Source organism: Homarus americanus, unplaced genomic scaffold (genome assembly GCF_018991925.1).
Source record: "Homarus americanus isolate GMGI-L3 unplaced genomic scaffold, GMGI_Hamer_2.0 scaffold376, whole genome shotgun sequence".
NCBI lineage: Eukaryota > Metazoa > Arthropoda > Malacostraca > Decapoda > Nephropidae > Homarus > Homarus americanus.
This window is the reverse complement of record NW_024734656.1, coordinates 23481-50000: the sequence shown is the minus strand read 5'-3', so window position 1 is coordinate 50000 and position 26520 is coordinate 23481. Positions and strand designations below refer to the sequence as shown.

Genomic DNA, 26520 nt, shown 5'->3' with positions numbered 1-26520 from the left:
ATCCGTCAGACATGAAAGATATATAATGTAATCCCTACAAGAGAGATGTCACTGCCGAGACACCATGCTTTGATGTTTGTTTACTTTGGTCTCTGTGTGGAGGTAGCCTTCATTATCGTGGATATAGCGGAAGGTGCCCGACGGTTCCTCCATTGCCTTCAGCACCTGCCTATGGCTGGCTGGGCAGAAGTCAGGTGACGTCTCAAAGAGGCTCTTACAGCTCTTCTTGTTGGTGAAGATGGCGTAGAAGGCACCGAGGGGTACGCAGGCCACGGAGGTGAAGCAAATAAACCAACCCAAGACCTGGATGCTGAAGGGGAACACATAGTCCCTCCAGTATGCTGGTACCAAGGTGTAAACGGAGAAGAAGCCGATCAGCTGACAAAGGAAGAGAGGCTCAGACTCACGTGAGATAATAAGACTTCCTAAAAAGTGTATTTACTTAGTTATTTATATAAACAAAAACTTTTGATGCATACTTTTAACCTCTAACAAGTGATTTAAATGTATATTACTCTTTAACCCATTGACTACAATGAATCAACCCCCCGAATACGATGGTTAAAGCCCTTGAGTATAATGAATTAATCTCTTCAATACGATGACTTCAGCCATTCTGAATACAATGCCATCGTACTCAAGGGGTTAAGCATATACAAATCAATGAATGCACACACACACACACACACACTACTTATCTATGAAGCAAGCAATTGTGTGGGAGAGACGTACGAGAAGAGCAGCGGGAGCCACCAGGAGCCAAGTAGTGGTCCAGTAGCAGTAGATGGGACCCGTCATTTTCATACCCATTTCCTCTATGTTCTTCACCAGGTTCTTGAACCCTGCAGCCAACACCAGCACCGTGAGGGAAGCGGTTAGAGGACTTGAGACTGTGGTTTATTGGGTGCTAAGGTGCTAAGACTTGACTACTTAAGAAAAAATTTAAGAGCAACACACATGATTCTTGAAGAGGTGTGTTGGTGGTCATTTTGGGTTTTTTAAGAAAGAAATACAGGCGATATAATTACGTTGTATACCAAGGAACAACACAACCACTCTATGCCACAATTACGCTACAGTACGCTACACTCTGCGTCTCCATAAACAAAGAGATTTTCTACACCACTAAAGCTTGTTCTTCGTATTATATTTTGACCTAAAGTTCAGGTGTTTTCTTTATAACTTCGACTTACCGTAGAAGTACTGGATAGCACACAGCTGTACAAAGCCCAGCACGATCATTGACAATCCTGCTGCGAAGAAGAAGAAGAGCTCAAACATCAAGATGCCTCCCTCCAAACACATACTGACTCCCATCAGGAAAATCACCAGGCACGTCCCTACCACCACCAGTCCCTTCTTATGTCGCAGCCCCTCGAACTGGTCCACCAACGCCGTCGTTACCGTCTCCACCATTGTAAACTGCCGACACAATATAGAAGACACCCCAGTTACTCTCAAAGCCCCCAGAGTAACCAAGTGTAAATATCTCCTACCTTGCCTCTAAAAATACTGTACACATTTATCACACAAACGCTACTTGCCTCTACATTGGATTTGTTGAGAATCAGAAATTCACAATGGACTCACGTGTTACAGAAGTCGGGGAATTACCGACTCACCTCTTACGGGAGACTCACCTGTGATCCAAGGCCAATGGTTATGAGCATGAAGAAGAAGAGGACAGACCAGATCTGAGGGAGGGGCATGAGACTGAGGGCTGCCGGGTACACGACAAAGGCCAAGCCAGAACCAGAGGTGACCACATCTTCAATCTCCACCCCCAGCTCCTTGGCTAAGAACCCCAGCACACTGAATGTCGTCAACCCGATGAACACCGATGTCGTACAGTTGGAGAAGGAGATGATGACGGCATCCCTGGAGAGAGAAGTGGAGAAATTTGGAGTAAGTTGTAAACAGAGGAGGTTTAAGAGGATCTCTTAACACTTAAGTTCCTTTGCCCTGTGAGGATAATGGTTTAACCCCTTGATGAATGAAGCTTAAACCATTGTCCTTGAAGTGTTGTAACTTAAACCATCGTCCCCATAGAGTTACAACTTAAACCTTCTTCCTCTAAGGGTCAAGAATCATGGTAAAGTTTGCAGCGGCAGAAGGCTGAGAAACATCACTTCTGGCCTCTTATCGTCGTCTAAGGAGAGCTGCCCTATTGCTATTCTCAAAACTTGTAGTCATACGCGAAGATAAAGACATTGTATGAAATGATTTCAGTATAAGACCCTGTGATTTCACTCTGCCATGATATTTTTCATCTTCCAGAAAAAAAGCCAGAAACGCCTGACCTTGCGTTTCGGCTTACGAGGTCATTATGTAGATTTTATTCAAATTTCATACAATGATACTCTTTTACATGTTGATTAAGGATAAGGGTACACCATTTAAAAAAGAATATAATTAGTGTTAATCATAAAACCTTGATATTTGATTTAGTTGATATTGGTGTAAAAACAAAAAAAATATTTATACGTTGCTTGTACTGGTCTCATTTTTTCTATACAATTAATACAATCTAATTTATCATCAACTTATCTACGGATCTACTTCTCACGCCTCTTGTCGACACTGAACTTCACACCTCTCTCTGACCTCCTCCTAGACGAGAGAGATCCACGAAGAGTGTTATAAGAGGTGATGGTATTGGACGTTGACTGCAGGTAATGGAAGAGAGACGTAAAGAGCCTAAAACCCTTTCCAGATCAGTGACAAACACAACAGCATGAAGTCTTTTCACCTCATACAGTTGTTGTTGAACTTGTTGTAAGAAGAAAGAGTGATAAGACACCCAAAACAGATCCCGAGTGAGAAGATAATCTGTCCGGCGGCGTCTCCCCACACTTCAACCTCCATCAGCCGCGTCACGTTGGGCTTCAGAAGGTAGAACTCTATGCCCTGGTAAGCTCCGTCCAACGTGATACCTGTACATATAATAGTAATAACAACAATAACAACAACAACAATAATAATAATAATAATAATAATAATAATAATAATAATAATAATAATAATAATAATAATAATAACAACAACAAAAGCAGCTACTCACCTCTGATGAAGAGAATTACTAGGACAATGTAAGGGAAGAGGGCGGTAAAGTAAGCGATTTTGCCAGTGGTCTTGATACCTTTGATTAGACAGGCACCCACGATGACCCAAGCCAGAGCAAGGCAACCCACGAGCTCCCAACGTAACCCTCCCATATTCTCCCAGCTCTTCCCAGTCACACCCAGCATACGGTTCCTGTTGGTCATAATATCTAGTGTTGTAAAAAGCACCAAAGGAAATGATAAAAGAGTAAATTAAAAAAAAAAATAATGTAGAGTTTACCTGAAAAAATCCTCGCTGGCAGAAATCCTGTAGACTGAGCCCGCTGCTGCCTTAATAAAATCAGGCTCCAGGGGGTCGAAGCAGTGAGTTGTGTTGTAAGCACTGAGGGAGGCTAGACTACAATATTCCTGGGCATTCAGGCAGTTCGTGTTGTAGTAGAAGAGAGACTGGTTCCTGCAGACTTTGGCGAATTCAGACGTGAAACACTCTGAGGGGAGGACCACAGCGCCGTCAACATGATGGATTAACATTTAGTTTCCTATATAGGTGTCACAATCATACCAAAAGTTTACTCAGATTTAATTACTAAACAACACCGCTTTATCGTTATGTATGAATAGATATACGCGGTCATTTGGTAACATACAAACTGTTGTTATAACCAGTGAATCGCTTCTACTCCTCAACACAACCTCACCCACGGAATTGAAGTCATTATCACAGGTGCTCCAAGGGATCTCAGAGGTAAAGGAAGAGAAGGTGTAGAAGAATGTCCATGCTATGATGACGTTGAAGTATATGGTGGTGAAGAAAGAAACTGCTACCATACCCCAGCCAAGACCTGTGGGAGAAACTCTTATAAGTGTTCCAAAATTATTATTTTAGTCCCCTTGGGGTCATGGCAAGATGCTTAATATAGTTAACTAATAATAATAACAATATAATAATAATAATAATAATAATAATAATAATAATAATAATAATAATAATAATAATAATAATAATAATTTACTTTATTTACAGAGAGAGATAGAAGTAAATGAAAGTTTTCTGTTCCTGACGAACAAGCTACCAAATCACTCTACTGCTACTACTCATTTGCTGTGTAGTAATCGTCTCCTAGGTGAGGGGGTCGATTTGGCACCTTTTCCGTTGCCTGCCAGTGTTCCGTTTTCCATTCGTTAGGCTACTGTAAGGTCCAACGTAGTTGTTCATGGATAATGGTAACCTCGATGCTCCTACAGTTGGTGTCAGCGAGAATACTGGCATTTATTCTCTTGTCTTTCCAGCGAACTCGGAGGATGAAACGTAGACTACGTTGGTGAAACTTTTCAAGTGCCTTGAGGTGTCTCCTCTATGTGACCCATGTCTCGCTGTCATGCAGCAGGGTGGGGAAGACCACTGCTCGATATACTCGTACGTGCAGCTTTGTAGATAATTTCAGCTCCCTACAGCTGAAGACACTGGTACGGAGTCTGCCAAAGGCTTGAGATGCACATCTGATCTGATGTTGAATCTCTTCATCGATGTCCGTGGTGGTGGACAGGTGGGAGCCGAGATACTGAAAGTGGATAGCATTAGAGAGGGTAGTGCCGTTAAGCTGGATGGATGGTGGAGGTGTGTCTGAAACAGGGGCAGGCTGAAAGAGAATCTGAGTCTTACGTACATTCACCTCAAGGCCGAAGTGTGCATACGCATCTGCGCAGGTGTTCAGGATCACCTGCAGGTCACGTTCAGTGTGAGAGACAAGGGTGAGGTCGTTTGCATACTGAAGTTCAGTGATGAAAGCTGCCGACACCTTTGTTTTTGCCCGAAGTCGTCTTATGTTGAAAAGACCCTTCATCTGGTACTGGATGTCCACCAGTGGCTAAATTGGCATTGGAACGAGTGAGGAAGGCATCCAAGAAAATGGAAGAGAGAGTTGGTGTCAGTACACATCCTTGTTTTACCCCTTGTTTGGATGGGGAAGACCACAGACTGGGTGCCATTGTGCCATGGATGAGTACGTCGATTTCCTAGTTATTTTCATCAAACCAATCCTGGTGTTCTATTTTGATCTGGCCGAGGGTTTCGCTACAGGATTTTTGTGACGACAGAGTCGAGGATACCCCATTCGGCACTTGGATTTAAATTGTTTTTTGTTGGGTTGTTTATCAGCCCATCGTTGAGTTGCTCTTTGAAAGCATGTTCTACCGCTTGATCCTCCTGGCACTTGGTGTTAAAACCTCTTCCGGAGGCTTGTTGCCTTTGCCATTTTAGGGCATCGTGAAGAGTTGTTGTATTCAGCACAATTACTGAGGAGGAGTAGGCCATTGGCATTACACTTGCCCTCTCCATTTATCCTGGTTCCCTGCCATAAGCTAGCATCTCTGCCAACTCTAGTATTGAAGTCATCAAGGAGCACAACCTTGTCTTCTCTGGGGATAGAGGTAAGCACTCTGTCAAGGTCGGCATAAAAGGCATCTTTCATGTCATCCTCTGCATCCAGTGTTGGGGTGTATGCACTGATGAAGAAGGCATGACGCGAGTGATGCAGTGGGATGCAGAGCGTCATGAGGCGCTAGTTGACTCTAACAGGCATTTCAGTTAGACTATGTAGGATGGACTGGCGAATGGCAAAGCCAACTCCATAAATCTGGTTTCTCTCGGTAGCAGGCTTACCCTCCCAGAAGAAGGTATAGCCAGACCCCCGTTCTGTGAGTTGACACTCGTTTGGGAGTCGGGACTCACTAATGGCTGCTATGTCGATGTTATACATAGCCAGCCCTTTTGCCACAGAGGCAGTTCTTCTTTCAGGGCGTTTATTTATGCCAGTATCCAGAAGGGTCCTGACATTCCATGCAGCGACCATAAGAAGTTGTACAGTTCGTTTTTTATTTGATCTGTGGTTAAGTTTTCAACTGCATAAGGATGACCTTACTGGGTGTGATTGCCCAGTCAGGTAAGTATTTTACGCAGGTTATGTTTAGGGGTGAGCAGAGAGGCTCCTGGAAAGGGCTGCTCAGTCGTACAGACAGGATCGGATTACACTGCTGCCTAGATCCCAGTGCATAAACGACCATCTTATCTGTGCCGCCCATGTGCAGAGTTGTGACTAGAGACTCCCAGGAGTCACCTCTGCCTGTCCCCGTCACCACTCGTCCGTCGCCATAGGACTTTTGGGGGTTTAGGGGTTTTGATGATGATGAGAAGTATGATGAGCTGAATGATGGCTGTGTGTGAGTTGATTTATGTGGTGAGGCAGGAGTGCAGGCTTTAACCACACATCTTGACTCTCCTTTTCCTGATCCAGTGGTGTAGGTAGCTGCAACAACTGGGGAGAGGAAGAGGTGCAATGGACTGCTGATAGTCCAGTTTGTTGGGGTTTGCCTTAGTAGCCTGTCCATCAAGCATTGCCTTCATCCGCCGGTGTCGTCATTGGGTTCCCGTGTTGGTCACCTCTTTTGCCTATTGCGCCGTTGGGGTGCTGTTGGAGCTCTGTAAGCATGTCTGCCTGATACGGGGCTCCACTGCAAATTTTTCGTTCAGGGTTTACTCCTGTAGCCTTGTACCTACCAAGGTTAATCTGCAAGGCAGCAAGGGAATGGCAGGTAGGCGCCAGGATGTGTCCACATGCCAGTGGGCCTATGCGCCGTCCCTCTAGGGCAACACTGCTGCTCTGAGATCCCCTGCTAATCTAGCCTGGGGCTACAAGGCACCCAGTTACCGTGTGTTACCACGAGGAGGCACAGCAGGAGTCTTGATGGTGAAGAGGCTGTGTACTGGCAGGGGAGGACTTATGCATGGTTGCTTCCCTATTCACCACGAGGACTAGCCAGCGGCAGTAGCTGAAAACTAGAGGAAGCAAGCAATGCCTGCACCTTAACACTAACATTATTCTGATGCACACACCTCGCACCGGGAGGGGGGAGGAAGGTGATGGAAAACAAGTAAATCAAGTGTCTTACCAGAGAATATAGGCGCCAGCTTGGGGAAGAGAACAACGGGGCTGAGACTGATATATTGGCCGAGGGCGAGCTCCATGAAGAAGATGGGTAGTCCAACCATTAACAACAAAATTAGGTAGGGTATAACGAATGCCGCTGTGGAATTCGTAAGAGAAGAAAATTATTAATATTATTGATAAACTTTATAAGTACGATAAACACAAACAACAAAAACATATCTAATGTTTTAATAAATAAAAGAATATATATATATATAAATAATATACTATTCAAAAATTAATGACTCATGGTGCATCAAAATTCATTATCATCACCTTCACTACCTCTAAAATCACCATCACCATGGCTATCACACCTACCATCATCATGACTACCACGACCACCAACTTAATTATGCACCTGAACGGGGATATGATCACAGTGTCCTTTTGAGATTATCCTCTGATAAATAGAATTACTATTTACCATTCTTTGTGTACCTGTACTTTCCATGTATGTACAGTCCCCTTCACTAGTGCGTTTACGGGGCTCGTCATATAAACATTCCACATTGAGATATTTGTTTTAATCTTGTTTTCATATAATTCCATAGTATGTTTACTATTGCGAGTTCCTTCTGTCGAATGTAAACAAACACAGGGCTGCCACACTGCACAAAACCTGACGAATCCTTATAAACGCACTATAGTATTTCCACGCTAACCTGGCCCATAAGCCCCGCCCCTCGTCTTTAGCTACAAATAGCTGATTGGTTCCCCTGAGCGTCTTACCTCCCCCTGGACTCCACGTATATAAGCGTGTATTTATATCAACCTTTTATGATAAATATTTAAAGTTTTCTAACAACCTCTCTGAAGTGTTAATGCCTTGATATCATTTGCATTATGAAAGTCCCGACATTAAACACTATTTTAGGTAATAACAGGTCTGCTTACCACTTGTGAAGGGGAATCTACTAGGGTTTCCTTCCCTGGCGTAAGTGGTTATGTTTTTTCCCGGGAATTTGGTTCAAATCCCGGGATTCTTATTGTTATTCCTTTTCTCTGATTTGCACTGTGTAAAATACAAAAACGTATGAGAGAGAGAGAGAGAGAGAGAGAGAGGGGGGGGGGCGGCTAGTGAGCGAGTCTGGCCTTCACCACGTCTTGCTTGGGTACTGGCCTTCGTCGAGCTTATATCCCTGCAGAGTGGAGAGGTGTGTTGACTGTGGAGTAATCTGTCTGTATATGATGCCAAAATGCAAGCCATGATACAGTATAATGGTGTATCTTGGCTTGCATGATGCGGAGTACGGACATGTGACTGGTATGATAAATTAACCATGCCATTCCAAATGTCGGAGTTTCTTTCATGGCTAACGGAATGAGATTAATTAAAATTTTGCTTGTTTAATCATATCATGTACCTATTTTTACACCAGTGTGCAAGTTAATAAAGAGAACTTTGCTTCAGTGTAATATAATTTATCAAATCATTTACCTATCAAATAATCTACAGATACTACACTAATGAAGTATAGGGTTAGTATATAGCATTAGTTAGTACAAATATCACCTGATGCGGGAAATCCCAGAATCCCGGGATGCTAAGAAACCCTCAAAACAGGATACCCTAGAATGAACATATTGAATCAATGTGAATTTGTATGACGATTTAACAGAATATCTATCTATCTATCTTTTTTTTTACGGGATTAGCCCAGCAGGACACAGGTCAATAACCCGCATCAGGGCCTGGGGGTGCAAAAATATAATAATGACAATAATAATAAATTATAATAATATTAATAGTAATAAAATTAAAATAAAAAATAAAAAAAGCCTATAATAATAATAATAATAATAATAATAATAATAAAAATAATGATAATAATAATAATAATAATAATAATAATAATAATAATAATAATAATAATAATAACAATAATAATAATAATAATAATAATAATAATAATAATAATAATAATAATAATAATAATAATAATAAAAATAATAATAATAATAATAATAATAATAATAATAATAATAATAATAATAATAATAATAATAATAATAATAATAATAATAATAATAATAATAATAAAGGACCATAAATAAATAAAACATAAATAAAAATATCAGTAGTGAGAAACGATATATGTACAGTATGTTGTGTTGTCAATAGTAAGAGACAGTGATCGTGGGCCCTTCGTGCCCGGTGGCGAGTCTGGTCGTACAGTTTACCGAGGAGTGAAAGTTCGAACGCTCGTGCTTGGCTGGCGCGCAACCATTGTCCGGCTGACAACGTACAGCGACATCGTTTTCCAGATGGTCGTGGTTGCTATAATCATGGTCGTGGTTGTTATAATCATGGTCGTGGTTGTTATAATCATGGTCGTGGTTGTTATAATCATGGTCGTGGTTGTTATAATTATGGTCGTGGTTGTTATAATCACGGTCGTGGTTGTTATAATCATGGTCGTGGTTGTTATAATCATGGTCGTGGTTGTTATAATCATGGTCGTGATTGTTATAATCATGGTCGTGGTTGTTATAATCATGGTCGTGATTGTTATAGTCATGGTCGTGATTGTTACAATAAGGGTCATACCTGAGACTAACACAGGTAGAATAAACCCCACACCTAATCTTTAATCTCAAACCCAGATTAACCTCACCTAATCAACAGGATTAGAGACCATTAGGATTGTACCACCAATACCGATACATTTCACATTGGATTAATAACAAAACATTTAATCACATTTCCAATAGCTAATGTCTTACGGATACTGTAAGTATCTAGTATACTATAGGAGGGAATAGAATAAAGGTTAGAATAACTAGTTAAAGAAATATTCGCCATAAGGAGAGGTTAAAATCCTAAAAAAAAAAAAAAAATTTTGAATCACCGATGATCATTCCCAGATAAATTATATTATGAAGAGAAGTGATCTTGATTCTGGTTAGATTAGTCACCATCTGCTTAAGTCATCACCTGTGTTCAGTCATCATAGTCATCGTCTACGTTAGTCAGTTTTAGGCCCATCTCACATGACTGACCGACCATCTATGTTCTTTCCGAGTGAGGGTGTTAGTAGTTTTCAATGCGTCTTATTATTTACGAGAGTGGGTGTAAGACCAGCTACCCTCACTGACGCAGCTCTGGTCAATTTGGTGTTATTCTTGTTTATAAATGCCTTCTAATCTGTCTCAAGTCTATCCGTCCTGTCTATGGCCATCCCAACTGTCTGTTCGTCTGCGTGGTGTTTGACTGTAAGCCCGTCTGTACTCCTTGTGTCGTCAAATCTGTCTGTCTTACCCGTTGTTGGCGTCTGTCTGCCTGTTTATTTTATGTGAACCAGTCAGTCAGCTGTCAGCCTGTCTGTGTGTCTGTCTGTCATGTTAGTTGCAATATTGTCTATTTGCTGCATGTATGAATCTGTCTATTTTTTGTCAACCTCCTGTCTGTTTCACTGTCTATATTCACCCTGTGTCTATTGTAGCCATGTCTGTCTGTCTGTATGTACGTGTCTGTCTTATATGTTGTCTTTGTCTTTCATAAGTCTGTCTATCTGTCTGTCTTTCTGTGTGTCTTTGAATCTGTCTGTATTATGTCTATGTCTTTTGTTTGTCCGCTTCTCTTTCTCTCCATTTTTATCCGTACTATCTCTATCTTTATTTATATATCTCTCTCTCCATTACACTACTCATCATATTTAGCACTTTTTCTTCCTTATTAAATAGGTGATTTTAATATGGTATTCTGGGAACTTTATAAAACACATCCCTCCATTCATACCTCCACCTCTCACTATCCCTCTCTCCCATCTCCTTTCCTCGCTCGCCTCTTAAGGATAATAATTCTTCAGTCTCTCTTCTTCTTCCTTTCTATCTTCTCCATGCATTCCTGTTATTATCTTTTTATCTCTTCTCCTTTTGCATGTACAGTCAGTCACGGGAATAAGTACAGTATACACAGTAGCCTCTCAAGGTCCGAAAATGCTCTGGTAACGTTGAAACTGCGCATCCAGACGCATGATGAAACTCGGCTCCCCCCACCTGTTATCTCTAACTATTTTCTGTTTCTCCTTCTTTATTCTTCTATTTACTCATCTTCCTTCCTTTACTAATCCAAACAACATGAAAAAAAAGTAGGCTAAGAGAAAAAGTGGGGGGAGGAGGAGGGAGCAGTACGATAACTGCAATCGTCCGGCTGACAGCGTACAGCGACATCTTTTGCCAGCTTAATCAAAATGGTTAATTAATGCCTTCCTAAAGAAACCATCGACATGGAACCAGGTTTGTTCCACTCTACGAATATTTTTGCGATTTTTCCACCAAGTTTGATGAAAAACGATTGTGCCGTTTCGGCTGCCCAGAACAGACACACACAGACAGACAGACACACGTCTAGTCCTATAGTATATTAGAAACAATTGAGACCCTGCAATTGTGTGTAAATGAGGCAGAAAGTTAGGTCAGCAACCTGGGACTTGGTCACAATTTTTGTGATGCCACACGGTAACAAGGATGCAAATGCACTACAGGAAGGTTTTAATGAACTGCAGGAGTGGTCAGATAAATGGCAAATGAAATTCAACACTAGCAAGTGCAGTGTACTTAATAGTGGAAGAACAAATACTGTCAATGTATACAGCCTTAACAACATCAACCTAGAGAAGTCGACTTGTGAAAGAGACTTAGGGGTACTTGTAAGCCCGGACCCTCGGCCTAGAAAACAGTGCATTAATGTTCGAAATAAGGCAAACAGAGTATTAGGTTTTATATCTAGAAGTGTAAGTAATAAGAGTGCAGAGGTCATATTGCAACTATATCTTGTGGTAGTCAGGCCGCACCTCGATTATGCGGTTCAGTTCTGGTGCCCTTATTATAGAATGGATATCAATTCACTGGAGTCCGTGCAGCGAAGAATGACGAAAATGATTTGGGACTTAGAAACCTTCCATATCAAGATAGGTTAAAGAAACTAAACTTGCATTCCCTAGAAGGACGAAGAGTGAGGGGAGATATGATAGAAGTATTTAAGTGGGTGAAAGGAATCAATAAAGGCGATATAGATAAAGCAGGATAGGACTCGTAGCAACGGATTTAAATTGGATAAGAATGTTCTAGTCATAATGTACATGGGACTAACATTTATATTATATTGGGTAAGAGTAGCGAAACCCAATTGTCTGTTTCTTCTTTTATTGAAAAACTATCGTTTATATAATTCTTGAGTGTAAATCAACCATAACTTCCACTATTTATGAGTGTGAAGAGACAGGACGGCGGCTATGTAAATAGACCGTTTAATCACGTCCTTTCGATGTGAGATTATGAGTGGGATTTCTATGAGTAGTGACCCATTGAAGGAGAACGGAATAGGCACGTTGTCCTCCCTCGAGGGAAGACGGAGCCATCCACGATGGCTCTCAAATAACGTCTTCCTCTAGTTAAGGATATCAAACTACTGCCCGCTTTAGGTGGCCAGGAGCCGGCTACTTAATGCCTTAACTCAGCATAATATGACGCAGCTTCCTGTGGGCACACCTTATCACGTGCACTGAACATGTCACCTCATAGCTAGTGGAAAGTTACAGGGACTGAATCAGTATATAAATAAAATGTAATTAACCCATTTATATAATTCTTGTTTATAAAACAGGGGCCATTACAAGTTTAGGTTTAGGAGGGAGATAGGAAGAAGCTGGTTCACAAATAGGGTGGTAGATGAGTGAAACAAGCTTAGCAACTTTGTAGTAAGTGCTGGAACACTGGAAAGTTTTAAAAGGAGGCTAGATAGATTCATGGACGATAGAGTGTGGTAGTAACTCTCGACAGGAGCTGCCATGCACAGGCCAACCGGCCTATTGCAGACTCCTTATTTTCTTATGTTTGATACCTGCCTACTACCTATATATCTATCGCTACCAGCACCTAACACAGAATAATAAGTATATGAAGCGGGGTTAGTAGGTTCAGGAGCTGGGGAACAATAGCCCAGGAGTGAGTGTACATAAACCATGACTCACCTGTTCTCTTTGGTTCTCAAATACACCTTTTCACATACCCGTTGAGACATTGTTACATAACTATTTGACAAATTTCAAAACCGAATGACAGAACACATATCGAATGACAATCTAAAATAACTGTTCGTTCATGCTAACGGAAATGATTGTCATAAGCTATAAAGTTGACAGACTAGAACAATAAACCGAGTCTACATATAGTTTGAGAATGTAAAAATTGGAGAATGACATACCACCAACAGTTATTTTAGATTGTCATTCGATATGTGTTCTGTCATTCGGTTATGAAATTTGTCAAATAGTTATGTAACAATGTCTCAACGGATATGTGAAAAGGTGTATTGGTCAGGGAAGAATTTTTAAATATCTTAAAACATGCGGGATTTTGCCCCCAAAGATTTTCGATGCGAAATTGGCCATGAACAAAAATTAGTTAGAACAAAATTTCATTGTTTCTTGTAGGGAGGGGCAGAAACAGATTGATGATCATTAGGGTGGTCCTTATTTTTCAACTTTGGAATTTTTTACCACAGACCCTGCTAAAAGTGTCCATTTAAGACAAAAACATTGTGTGTAGAGTTATTTTTAAATATATTAATATTTAGAGGTTGCTCAAAGCTGTCAAAAATTAAGTAATCGATGTAGTCGATTACTTTGTAGCCGATTACGCCCACCACTAGTGCGTCGCATTTGGCACGATTGTGGTGAGTTTTTGCTGGTCGTGATTAATGATTGGGGAAATTAGAAACAGTTCTGCAGAGTATTCTCATTATTAATTTATATTAATAATTAATTTCTTTATTCCTCAGGTCAAAATGGCTAATGCAGGAGTAAAAACACGAGAAAATGTGTATTTGATAAAGACATTATGTGATGACATTACAGGGGCTAAGTTACCTTCAAACAGGCAAGTGTTACAGTATTTTTTAAGCCTGCATCGCATACAGAAAAAAACCATCAGAGTGGCAGCTGGGGAAGTCAGACAAAGTTCTTCAATTTTGGACAAAATCAAACATTCCCACACACCACAAACCAGATTGTGTGAATCAAGTGCACAAAATGTTTGACAAGCGGAGTAGTTTGAAAAAGAACTCTTCAAAAAAAGACAGAAACTCAAAAGCAGAAAGAGAAAGAGTTCACTGATACATTTGAAGATCTCTTTGACATTGCACATGTGAATGCTTTAAATATGATGACAGTTCAGGAGGATAAGGATTTCTTAATAGCGCAACGAGAAAAAGGGCGTCGTAGGGCAATGTCATCTCTTGACAAAGGATTCCTGAAAAGACAGAAACGACGAGAAAAAACTCTCAAGAAAGCAATGAAAAGGAAGTTGGCTGCAGACAGTGCAGAGGAAGAAGCCAAAAAATGCCAAGCCATCGTTGTCTTGGACAGCAGTAGTACGTCTTCTTCTGAGGAATCCAACCCAGTTCCTGGCTCATCAGCAATTCAAACTCCACCTACTGTCAAGAAGTTTGGGCGAAAAGAAGTTCTAACTCCAGAACTTTCTGCAGCATTAGATCGGACCAAGTCCTCAGATAGAATGGCCATGCACATTGTCACCCAAGCTGCTCGGAGTCTGGGCCATGATGTCAGTGAATTGATTCTGAATCGATCAATCATCAGGAGGAAACGTCAGCATCATCGCAGTAGCAGGGCAGCTGAAATCCTTTCAAACTTCAAACCAGAGTCAGTTTTAATTGTTCACTGGGATGGTAAATTGATGCCTGATTTGATGGGGCATGGGGGCCATGTTGACAGACTCCCAGTTCTTGTCTTAGGCAATGGCACCTCCCAACTTCTTGCTGTTCCAAAACTTCCGTCTGGTACCGGCATGTGTTTGACACAACAAGCTCAAATACAGGTCACCACAAGGGTGCGTGTGTCAGAATTGAGTAGTTGCTGGGTCGTGATTTGCTATATTTTGCCTGCAGCCACCATGTACTAGAACTTGTAGCTGGAGCTGCTTTTGAAGCCGTAATGGGGCACTCAGCTGCTCTTGACATACAGCAGTTCAAAAGATTCCAAGCCAAATGGGAACAAATTGACAAGCAGAAGTTTGAAGACTCCTCCACCGACGATCTGGCAGAAGAATCGGTCAAAGCTGTTAGGGACGATCTAACCAACTTCATTGAGAAGGCTCTATTGGAGACACAGCTTCGAGATGATTATCGAGAACTGCTAGAGCTGGCCTCCATCTTCCTTGGCACATCACCTTCTCGGGGAGTACGATTTTCTGCTCCTGGTGCAATGCACCAAGCACGATGGATGGCAAAGACCATTTATTCCTTCAAAGTGTGGTTATTCCGTTCTCAGTTTAAGCTTAATCCAAAGGAGAACAGAGGACTAAGAGTTTTGTGCATTTTCTTTGCCCGAATATATGTGAAGGCTTCGACAACTGCTCCACTTGCTGCAAAGGCACCAAAAGGAGATCTGATGTTGCTGAAAGCTTTACAAGACTACAGTACCATCAGCGATGCCATATCAAAGCCAACTTTCCACAAAATGATGAGACACCTCTGGTACTTGTCAGAAGAGTTGGTTGCATTGGCCTTCTTTGATGACGATGCTCTCCCAGCAGTGAAAGACCGCATGTTGGAAGCTATGAACATCGTTATTGGAGAAGAAAAGCATGTCAAACGGGTTACAATCAATCCAGACACACTCCAAGTGAAGAACCTATATGATTTCACGACAAAGAACACAGTCATTTTTCAAAAAGCTCAACTTGAATACAGATTTCCTGGCCCTCCCATTAGAACAGTGGAAAGATGATCCTGGCTTCCAAAATGCAAAAGCCAGTGTACAAGCTTTGTCTGTGATCAATGATCATGCAGAAAGAGGAGTAGCCTTAGTCCAAGATTTCTCAGGCAGCATCACCAAGGACGAACAGCAACTGCAGTATCTACTGCAGGCAGTTGCTGACCACAGGAAATCATTCCCTAATGCCCTCAAGCAGACCTTACTGGGCGACAAAGAGTGAGACTGGTCCTCATGCGACCCCTGCCTTGAGCAGCTAATACCCACTTAGACTCAGTGGGGGGGCCCAGGGTTGGGGGCTAGGAAATGATGTGTTATGAACATTAAGCATGGGCATAATATTGTTAAATTTCATTTGACTTGAGCAACCTTTAATTATTAAGATATTTAAAAAATATTTTACAAGCAATGTTTCTACCCCAAACGAAACTTTTGCCAGGGTCTGTAAAAAAAATGGCAAATGGGTTTTTGGCCCCAAAATAAGGATCCTTAATGAATCATTCGAGAGAGAAAAACTTTTTATTATTAGTCCTGGACTTGTCTAGTTCAGTTTTCGTCCTGGACCGGTACGATTTTCCAAGACTCCTTCCCTGGCTCAGTCAGGAAAAACATAATGTTGTCCAAAAAGTTCCAGCCTATATTTTCGACACTACAAAATATCCTGCTCATCTTATACATCCTAATGATACTCTGGTACTCATAAAAACTAATGAACAGTCAACATTGACAGACGTAGGTGTACGACTCCTCTCTCTGGATCTTTCGGAAATCGAAAGAAAGACAGGTTTCTCTTCCTGGGGTCCCATTGCAGCTGTTAAAAAAAATTAACAAAACAATAGAAAAGGGGGATTCGCCGAATTCTTCCCTTTATTCCTTGCCTGGTAACCATTTTGTTTACTCCCCAACCGCTTGGTGGCGCCACATCTAGGGGGGGGGGGGTATGAACGTGTTCGCCCATTGGAGTGAGCTAGCTTCCTACAGCTCACTTGAAGGCCAAACAACAAGTCCTCAGCATTAATTTACTAGATAATGTTTCACAAATAGACGAAAACAATACTACTAACTCATGAGGAACGCGCATGCGTGCGTAGTGTCAACAAAGGCTGTAAGAGACTGCTCCTTAAAATTCGTATTTCTGACGAATTCAGCGAGTCTACCAATCCCAGCCTGTGCAGACAACTATAATAAGACCTGTAGTTATCAGCACAGTGGCATATATTTTTTTGTTTCTTTGACTTTATTACTTTTTGGGGGATAAAACATCTGGTCCTACCTGACCCGATCCCTCTGAGCAAAGTTTTTCAAGTTTGCGCATGCGCAATGTGATAGTGTGACGTAGCAGTGACGTCATTACCACTCCACCTGACTGCAGTGTGCCAACGTGCCCTATGCCCGCCGTTAAACGCTCCCGTTCGTTGGAAACGGCGGCAGTAGGTGACAGTGATGCTGACGACTTTCTTCTTGAAGACACGTCAAAGAAGAAGCAGAAACCTCAGAAGTCAGGGTCTCCAGCAGGGGCCACGGCTCCCCCTTGCACCCTTCTGGGGCTGTAGAGGGTGGACTCCTCCTGTCATCGGGGTCCCCAAGTGAGCTTACATGTGGCTCAATGACCGACCCTCCGCCGACGATGGACATAGGGGATTCCCTTTGTCTTCCTGCCCCGTCGCGCCTTCGTCGTCTCGCCTTCCCTCGGGACTTGCCTCTGAGCACACGGACGACCTGGTTCTTCCGTCACTGCTCTCCACTTCAGGACTCAACACTTCGCCTCCGCCGAGGTCCCACAGCCGTGATAGTCACCACACAAATGGACGAGACGGTACGCCTGCTCACTCAGGTGGGCTTTCCTGCTCCCCAGGGGGAGGTGATGCTGAAGTTCACCACCATCACCCCAGAAACTCGTCGTACCAAGGTAATGGTTCGCCACGTACCCTGGGAGATCCCTATCGACGATCTTCGCCCTCTTCTCCCACAACTACTGGACATGGAACGCCGCATCAACCCGGTCTCCAAACGTCCATCCAACGAACTCATCGGCTGGTGGGTGGCCCCCCTCCCTCCGAAGGTGAATGTAGGACCAATTCACAACTGTCCTCTCGACCGATTTATCGGAACCCCGAAAATCTGTGGTCGTTGCCAATCGTGGAAACACCGCACCTGGGAGTGCACGAGGATGGTCGCCTGCGGTTTCTGTGCAGGTCCTCACGACACAGTGGAATGCAAATCGAAAATTCAGAACAAAATCCCAGTTATTCCACGGTGCGTCAATTGCCATGGCAGTCACCACGCCTGGAATGCCAATTGCCCACAGCGTCCTGGCACTCGCCCGGGGAAAACTTACCTTGTACCACCGCCCTCGTCTCTGACGAAGCCCCTGTCAACCAAACCTCAATCCCATCCACCACCGCCTCTTCCATCCACCAAGGATTTCCCATTGATCTCCTCTCCTCTACCACCCCCTCCATCACCCCTACCACCCATCCTTTCTCCCCTCCCTCCCTCTCCCTACCGTTCTTGGAACAAGGTCGTTGCCGGCCCTGCCACACAGTCACCACCATCTCCTGCCCACCCGGACCCCCGCTGTCTCTCACCAGCACCACCACCTCTTACTCAACTGAACCCTCACCGTCCCTCTCCGTCGCTACCACCACCACATGCCCAGTCGGGCCCTCGGCAATCCTCGCTGCCACCTCCAGCTCCTGCACAGGTACACCAAGTTGGTTCTATGGAAACAATCACTCTCCGTCTGGATCGCCACTCCAAGCAAATCAACCTTCTCTCAGCCCAACTCGACTTGTTTGTGAAAACAATTGCGACATTGCAGAAGCAACAACAACTCATTCTGGACACCCTGACCCAACAGGGGCGCACTTTGCAAGCCCTGATGACCCGCCTCCTTCCATCTCCCGAGATGGAGGATCCATCCCTCGCTCTCCCACTCCTCCCTCTCCATTTCTCTCAACAGAATTTGGTACCTCCTCTGGAGCCCTGTCTAGCCCCTCCGACTCATCTCACACTGGAGGCCGTTCCCTCCTCTTCTTACAATGGAACATCCAGGGACTTAGACCTCGCCGGACAGACCTCGCCCAGTTTGTGCTCTCCCATCAAGTAGATGTTGCTCTACTTCAGGAAACCATCACAGACGATGTTACTCCACTCCGCCTCTCTGGCTATTCTGTTTACACCCTGCCTCGGTACCGTGGGCAGGCTCGTGGCCTCCTCACCCTTGTGCGTAACACCATTCCATCTGTTCGTCTCCCTTCACCTGACTCACATGGACCCCCGTCTGAATTACTTTCTGTCTCCCTTACTCTTGGTGACCGGACCCTTCGTGTAGTCAATGTTCATTTCAAGAGTGATTCTCTGGACCCCCAGGTTCTTCACGACCTCCATGATGGGGTTCCCACTATTGTTCTTGGCGACTTTAATGCCCGCCATCCCACTCTTACTCCGGATCATCCCACTCCATGTACCCTTAACGGATCACATCTCTCACAGTTTCTTAATGGGGATGATGATGTTCGCTTTCTTTGTCCTGACGATCCTACTCGCCTCCCCCATAGTTTCCTTGATGTTGGCTTACTATTGAACGGTCATACTTCCTTTCATCCTACCGTCTGCACCGAGCCTGCTCTGTATAGTGACCATCTTGCCGTTACTACCCATCTCAGGCTCTCCTTCTCTGCCCCGACATCAACTCCTTATCGATCCCCTCGCCTTCGTCTCACACAAGATGCTGTTCCTTCCTTTACCCAATACCTTTCTACCTGGGCGGATTCCTATGTTGTCCCTCAGTCCCTTGACTCTTACAGCGCTGATTTTGTTGATGCCGTGTATGACTCTGTCAATCGCGCTACCCCTCCACGCCCTCCCCGTCACCCCAGAAGTGCCACCAACTACTGGTATCGTATCCCTGCCATGAGACATCTCCGGCAGGTAACCCGTGATCTCCACTCTGCCATACGGAGGTCTCGGTCTCCAGAGGACTGGGAAGACTTCAAAAATTGGTGCTCCTTTGCAACTCAGGAGCGCCGTCGGATACGTGAGGCGGACTGGCTATCCTTCACGGGGTCTCTATCGTTCCAGTCGTCACCCTCTTATGTATGGAATCGGATTAATGCTATACGGGGTACTCGACGGAGGCCTCCTCCCCACCCTGACCCCGCCTCCCTTGCCTGCTCTTTAATGGAGGACTGGGCACGAGCTTCCTCCCCTGAGGCACTTCCAGATCCAATGCAGGAGGCAGTGCAGGCCCGCATCGATGCGTCTGAGCCTGTTGTTCGTGCTGCTCTTACCTCCCCTGCCCCCACTGATCATCCCATCACACAGTTCGAGCTTGACAGTGCTCGTCGCTCTAGAAAAGACACCTCTCCTGGGGATGATCAGATAACCTACTCCGTCCTCAACGCCTGTACTAATATTCCTAACGGCCCCTTGCTTGCTCTCTACAATATGTCTTATGAACATGGGGTTCTCCCGTCCAACTGGAAAAATGCCACTATTATCCCCATCCCTAAGCCGGGAGATCCTGGGAAATATCGACCCATTAGTCTTACCTCCTGTGTTTGCAAGATGATGGAGAGGATACTCCATCGTCGCCTTCTTCACACCATAGGCGGCTTCCACAACTCCCTCAATGGTTTCATTCAACATCGCAGCACAGCACACTCCATTGCTTCCTTTTATTGCAATCAGACTGCCCGCATCTCCGTCTTCCTTGATATCAAGGGAGCCTTTGATACGGCTCAGCCTGCCCTCATTTTAGCTGAACTTGCACGGTTAGGGGTTAAAGGGAGACTTCTACAATGGATCGCCTCTTACCTCACTGGACGTCAGGCCCGGGTTCGCGTTGAAGGCTCTATGTCTCCTGTTCAAGAAATGAACCTCGGCACCCCTCAAGGTGGAGTCCTGAGTCCCACCTTGTTTAACACTCTCATGCACTCCATTGCATCACTCCCGTGGCCGACAGAAGTTGTCCACTCAGGATATGCCGACGATGTCCTCCTCCAAGCCCCTGACTACCTCAGCATGCAGGAAGCCCTTGATCTGGTCTCCAGAGAGTGTGATTCACTTGGTTTCCTTCTTTCAACTGCGAAAACAAAAGCCATGTGGCACGGTCGTGTTGTACCTCCACCCCTTTTCTTATCAGGAACGCCCTTGGACTGGGTTAATGAGACAAAATACCTGGGTGTGTATGTAACTCGCACACGTTGTCAGATCCCTGAAGTCCGCTATCTTCGAGACATATGTTTTCGGCGTCTCGCTCCCCTCTCTACCATGTGCAGGGGTTCCCTTGGTGCCAGCATCCCTGTACTTCTCACCATGTACAAGTCTTTTGTCCGTTCCTGTGTCGACTACGCCGCCCCTGCCCTCGTCAACATTAGTCGGACTGCTGTCAACCGTCTCGAAGTTATCCAGAGGAAAGCTGCTCGTATCATCCTTGGGGCTCCTCAGTGGACACTCTCTACTTATCTATATAACGAACTTGGTCTTTCCCCCTTACAGGATCGTGTCCAGGAGTTTTACCTAAAAACTGCCGTTTCCATTCTACGGGATCCTAGGGGCAACTATGTCCAAACCAACTTGACTACTGCTGTTCGAGACCGACCTCCATCTAGAAGACAGTGGCGAGGGTCACTCATCCGAGCCCTTCAGGAACACGACCTCCTGCCTGATATTGTTGTCACCCCTGCTGTTGGTTCGTCTCCTTCTCCCTGGCTGGATTTTCAACCTGAAGTGATTGCCCTCGGTGGACCGCTCCCGAAATCCCAGGTGAACCCTGTTATTCTCTGCAAATACCACCTCTCCAGGATCGCTCACTGGTCCCCAGGTAGGGTCGTCCTCTACACTGATGGTTCTGTTGACCCCGCTACAGGTAGGGCCGGGGCTGGTGTCTACATCTCCCGTCCTCATGCCCCTGAGCCTATCAAACTGTCTCTCAGAGTTTCTGACGGGGCATCCTCCACTCAGGCTGAACTAATAGCCCTCCTTGCTGCCCTTCTCGCTGAGGAAGAAGCAGATGGTTTCTGCCCCTTGCTTGTCTGCTGCGATTCCAGGTCTGCTCTCGACGGGATCGCATTTGGATCTGGGGAAAATAAGGACCTCATCCTCCGAATACGAGGGTTAACATCCACACTTCAGGATGCAGGCCGCCCTGTGACATTCCTATGGATACCCAGTCATGTCGGTATCTTGGGGAATGAGGCAGCAGATGACCTTGCCAAGACTGGCTGCAACAAGGCCACACCTGACTACGTTGTTCCTCGAACACTCTTACAGATTAGGACCCAAATCCGCCGCAAACAGAGAGAAGCTCGGGAAGCAGCCATCCCCCTGGACTCCCCGCCCACATGGTACGATGTCCTCCGTAAACTTCCTGACCTCTCGTACGTCTACGGGAAAGGGTCGCGGAAGGGGGACGTGATTGCTGCCCGTATCATCATTGGGTATGACTTTGCTTGGGAGATTGGTATCCCCACATCCCCTGAGCAACGCTCTTGTGCGTTATGCAGAAGACCCGACAGCCGCACCCTTATCCACTACCTCCTAAGATGTCCCCACACACAACGCTTCCGTGACGCCTGCTGGACCACCACTCCACGACCCCCTGACGGAGACACGATGATCCTTCCCATACTGGCCAGATATTTTGTAAATAATATTGATTATGTGTTAAAGGAACATCCTTCCTTCCTTAGGCTTTAGTAAGCCCCTTTATAATATTTATACTGTATATACTTGTGACACTTGCCAGATGATTCTGGTGTCATTGTACAGGGGTACCTAGTGACAGCACTAGGATCCCGCTTCCTCTATCAAGGAATAAACAATTGAAATTGAAATTGAATTACTACTAACTCCTAACTGTTGAGTGAAGGCGAGATAGATCAATACGTACTGCCATCTATCGGACAAATACCATCACCAAGGCGAAATTTATGATGTCTGCTATTTGAAAAATTTCCACGTATTCTTCTTGCATTTGAGGGAAAACGGTTTAACTCGGCACAAACTCACATCGAGTTTTCAAACGAGTGTATTAGAAATAAATTGTCAATGGTAAAGATTGATAACAGCCCTTGGCCCTGATAATGTAAATATGCGAGTCCTATATTCGAACAATTATTACAAGACTGAGTTTGACCAGCTCAAAATAATACTGGATGGGTAGGGAATTGGGGAACGTCCTACTGTAAAACCATGCGAGAGAGGCATCATCCTGCAAGACCACGTGAGAGAGAGGCATCATCCTGTAAGACCATATAAAGGGCATCATCCTGTAGGACCACCCAGGGAACGTGATGCCATGACAAAACAACTGCCACAAAACAACATTGCAAAGGAATGCCAACCTCTCTTTTTATGCCTGGATCCTCCTGCTTGACGCACTAACTAAAGGTGCTTCATGTGTGGACCTAGATTCTAGTGCACTGTCACAATATTGATGCTGCATGTCTTGACATAACATACCTCAGTATAGGTTGAGAATCAAACCAGAAGAATACATTCGGGTGATCGTAATAGGCTCAATTAGATCTTTTTTTTTATGACCGCAAGCAGTGTGTGGTGATTGATGGCGCGAAGTCATTGTGTACAGCGGGGTACCACAAGGTAGTGTACTGGGACACTCCTTACAAATGTTTACGAAAAATTTTGCTATTCAGGGATATTAAGAACAAGACGGAATGTGAAGTGCAGGAGGAAGAGATCTCTGTGGGCTTCAGGAACAGTCAAAGGAATGGCTGTTAACCCATCACGCGGAGTCTTTTGGAGCAAGGCGAGTCACACGCCCTGCTCACACGTTGGCCACATAGAGTTCATCTCTCCCGTCACTGCTCGAACGCCCATCCAAAAGTGCTCCAAAAAAGCCTGGTTCATTCTTTAAGCCACAAGGATGAAATATGAAAGATTGGAATTAGATGCGATTGGAATACAGTGTGAGATGTGTGCTGTTAGGTAGAAGACGACACTCACGACAGTAGAACACGGCAAATTGTTACACCTTCTTGTATGTTGCTTGTTAGGTAGTAGGCAGCTACCAAACAGGGAGGTACTACCGCCTGGGAAGATATTGAAAGCTTAATGTGTTGTCAAATGGTGGACCCTGCTGCCATATATGACCAAGTCCCAGGTTGCTGACCTGACTTTCTGTCTCATTTACACACAATTGCAGGGTCTCAATTGTTTCTCTTACTATTGGGAACACAACATTCATATATCGTTTCTCACTTTTTATCTTTTTTTTATTTTTTTTTATTTCTTTATGGTTTTTATTATTATTATTAGTGTTATTATTATTATCATTATTCTTTTATTTTATTATAAATTTCATTTATTATGAATTATTATTATTATTACATTTTCGCCCCCCAAGGTCCAGATGTGGGTGTGACCTGTGCCAGGGTGGGCTAATCCCTGGAAAAAAGTCTCCAGAAAAAAATATTGGCTCAAATAATTTTTACACAATATTCAAAAGGTTAATTCATTGGTACAGTAATTCACCTAACAAAGGCTTCGTATCACCACTGTTGGTGAGGGAGGAACTTCTGCACACTACTCACCTCCACCATTCTTGTAGCAGAGGTAAGGGAACCTCCAGATGTTGCCGAATCCTACAGCGTAGCCCAAGCAGTAGAAGATGAACTGGAATTGGTTATCCCACGTGTCTCTGTCCTTTTTAACGTCCCCAAACTCCACAGCCGACGAGGCTCCCTTCACTCTCTCCTCAGTCATGGTGCTACCGAAGGTGGCTGCACACAAATAAATTATTAGCAACACTGCACAAATATCTAATAACTCAAGGATTCATATCTATTCATTTTTTGGACAAAACCTGAGAGCTGGAATCAATAGACTGTCTACTGCCATGTGATATCCTTACTACATATAAAATGGAAAGTCTCTAATATTTCTTATGTTCTCAAAACTAGAACTTTTGTAAATCCTAATAACTTTTTAAAAATTAAAATGCTCTTCTTGTGTGTACGCTGACCCGAGTCTTTCACACCATTTTTTCTCGAGGTGGTTGTGTCAGCGGGTACCCCTAATAAAAAGATTTGAATATAAGGAAATATTGTTTTAATAGACCTTTCCCCATAGAAGCCCTTAAATAAGACAACTGAACTTTATACTATATTAGGTTACATTAAATATACAAACTACATATTACTCGTTTCTGATGAAAAGTCCTCGGAAGTTCATATATTCCACACACACTAAAAACATCATAAAATAATCACTTTAGAGTTAAATTTATGCTCGCACACGCGCACACTGGCGAGAATCTTGGGAGTCTCCGCAGCAGTGGTGGTGTTTATATGATATACGTACTAACTTTTTCTTTTCATATATAGTAAGGAAAGTTACCCATGTTCCATAAAAAAATGTACTTTGTCCAATTTTGACGATTGAATTATATTGAAGAGAATATATTTCTAGCATGAACGCCTATAAAGCAAAATGCTACCTACCCTCAGCTAGCTTATCCTAACCCAGACTAACCTAAAGTAACCCATCCCAACTTCACAAAGTAAACTTTAATTTATATTTTTACGTGAAATATACATAACTTTCACTACCCTCGAAGAAAACACTTACGCCCGTATTATTAAACAACATCTTCCCTTGAAGGGGGTCGTCGTGTTTCAACCCGAGTTTTAAACTAAATGAGTCTTGAGGGAAACAGCAGTACAGTACTTAACGGGGTGGTGTGGCGGTAAAATTAACTAATTTCAATAAAATTAATTTATAATATTGGAATTAGTTAATTTTACCGCCACACCACCCCGTTAAGTACTGTACTGTGGTGTCCCTCAGGACTCATTTAGTTTAAAACTCGGGTTGAAACACGACGACCCCCTTCAAGGGAAGATGTTTAATAATACGGGCGTTATAACTTGATATGAAACACACCAGTTACCGCAGGACACAGTGACCGTTGCTGGAAATACATTGAACGAAGGGTAAAAATCTAAATTTGTCATACCGTATTTTCCTTCAGTGGTGTACGACATTTGCTGTAGTCCTTATGCGTCTATTTTGTATATAAACACTGTGTGTGTATATATATATATATATATATATATATATATATATATATATATATATATATATATATATATATATTATAAACGGTAGCAATGGTCACTGTTTAATGGTTTGCTATGGTTTTCGTACAATCCCCAGTTCTCGCACTATAATTCTTTCCACCAGAAACTGTTATCCTCACAGGTTCACCAGCATGTTTATATAAACGTCGAGTTCACTGTGTTCACATCACTCCACAACAGATGCGTGTCGTCTTGGCGAACTGCTCAACACAGGTGTATGTCTTAACAAGTGTTTGCCACAGAGGTTGTCGGACTCCACACTTTACCCACGTAAGGCAAGTGAAGGGAGGGAGGGAGAGGGGGGGGGGCTATAATTTCCATAAGGAAAACCTTAAATACGGCTATAAAAAAGAAAACTTGTTTGAGCTCTTAATGCGAAATATCTTCATGTATTTATTTATGTTAGTTATCTGTTATCCAAGTCAGACATGCACGTTAACAGACGCAGAACCACATTTATTATTAGCCCCACCTGTTGGGGTTACTCAGTTCAGTTATCTAACAGCGAGGGGTTGGGTTAGGGGAGATGAAAGAAAATCCCACCTTAATCAGTATAAAGATTTAAAGAATTTCGACAAGGTGCGATTTTGTCCAAAAGGATAGTGTGAGGTGGGACATGTCAACTTTA

The 26520-nt window shown here is 43.6% G+C and overlaps 1 protein-coding gene across 1 annotated transcript in view; it reads right to left on the bottom strand.

Moving 5' to 3' along the window:
* The window catches only part of LOC121870447 (sodium- and chloride-dependent betaine transporter-like), a 29320-nt gene that overhangs the window by 2680 nt on the left and 120 nt on the right, over positions 1-26520 (bottom strand). The window contains exons 2-11 of the mRNA XM_042372269.1: positions 24345-24533; positions 7011-7145; positions 3761-3904; positions 3343-3550; positions 3062-3255; positions 2750-2933; positions 1641-1878; positions 1194-1422; positions 733-842; positions 85-378 (exon numbers count right to left, since the gene is read on the bottom strand). Of these exons, the coding sequence (XP_042228203.1) occupies positions 85-378; positions 733-842; positions 1194-1422; positions 1641-1878; positions 2750-2933; positions 3062-3255; positions 3343-3550; positions 3761-3904; positions 7011-7145; positions 24345-24516 (1908 nt within the window). The 5' untranslated portion in view covers positions 24517-24533. The remainder of the gene's footprint in view (positions 1-84; positions 379-732; positions 843-1193; positions 1423-1640; positions 1879-2749; positions 2934-3061; positions 3256-3342; positions 3551-3760; positions 3905-7010; positions 7146-24344; positions 24534-26520) is intronic.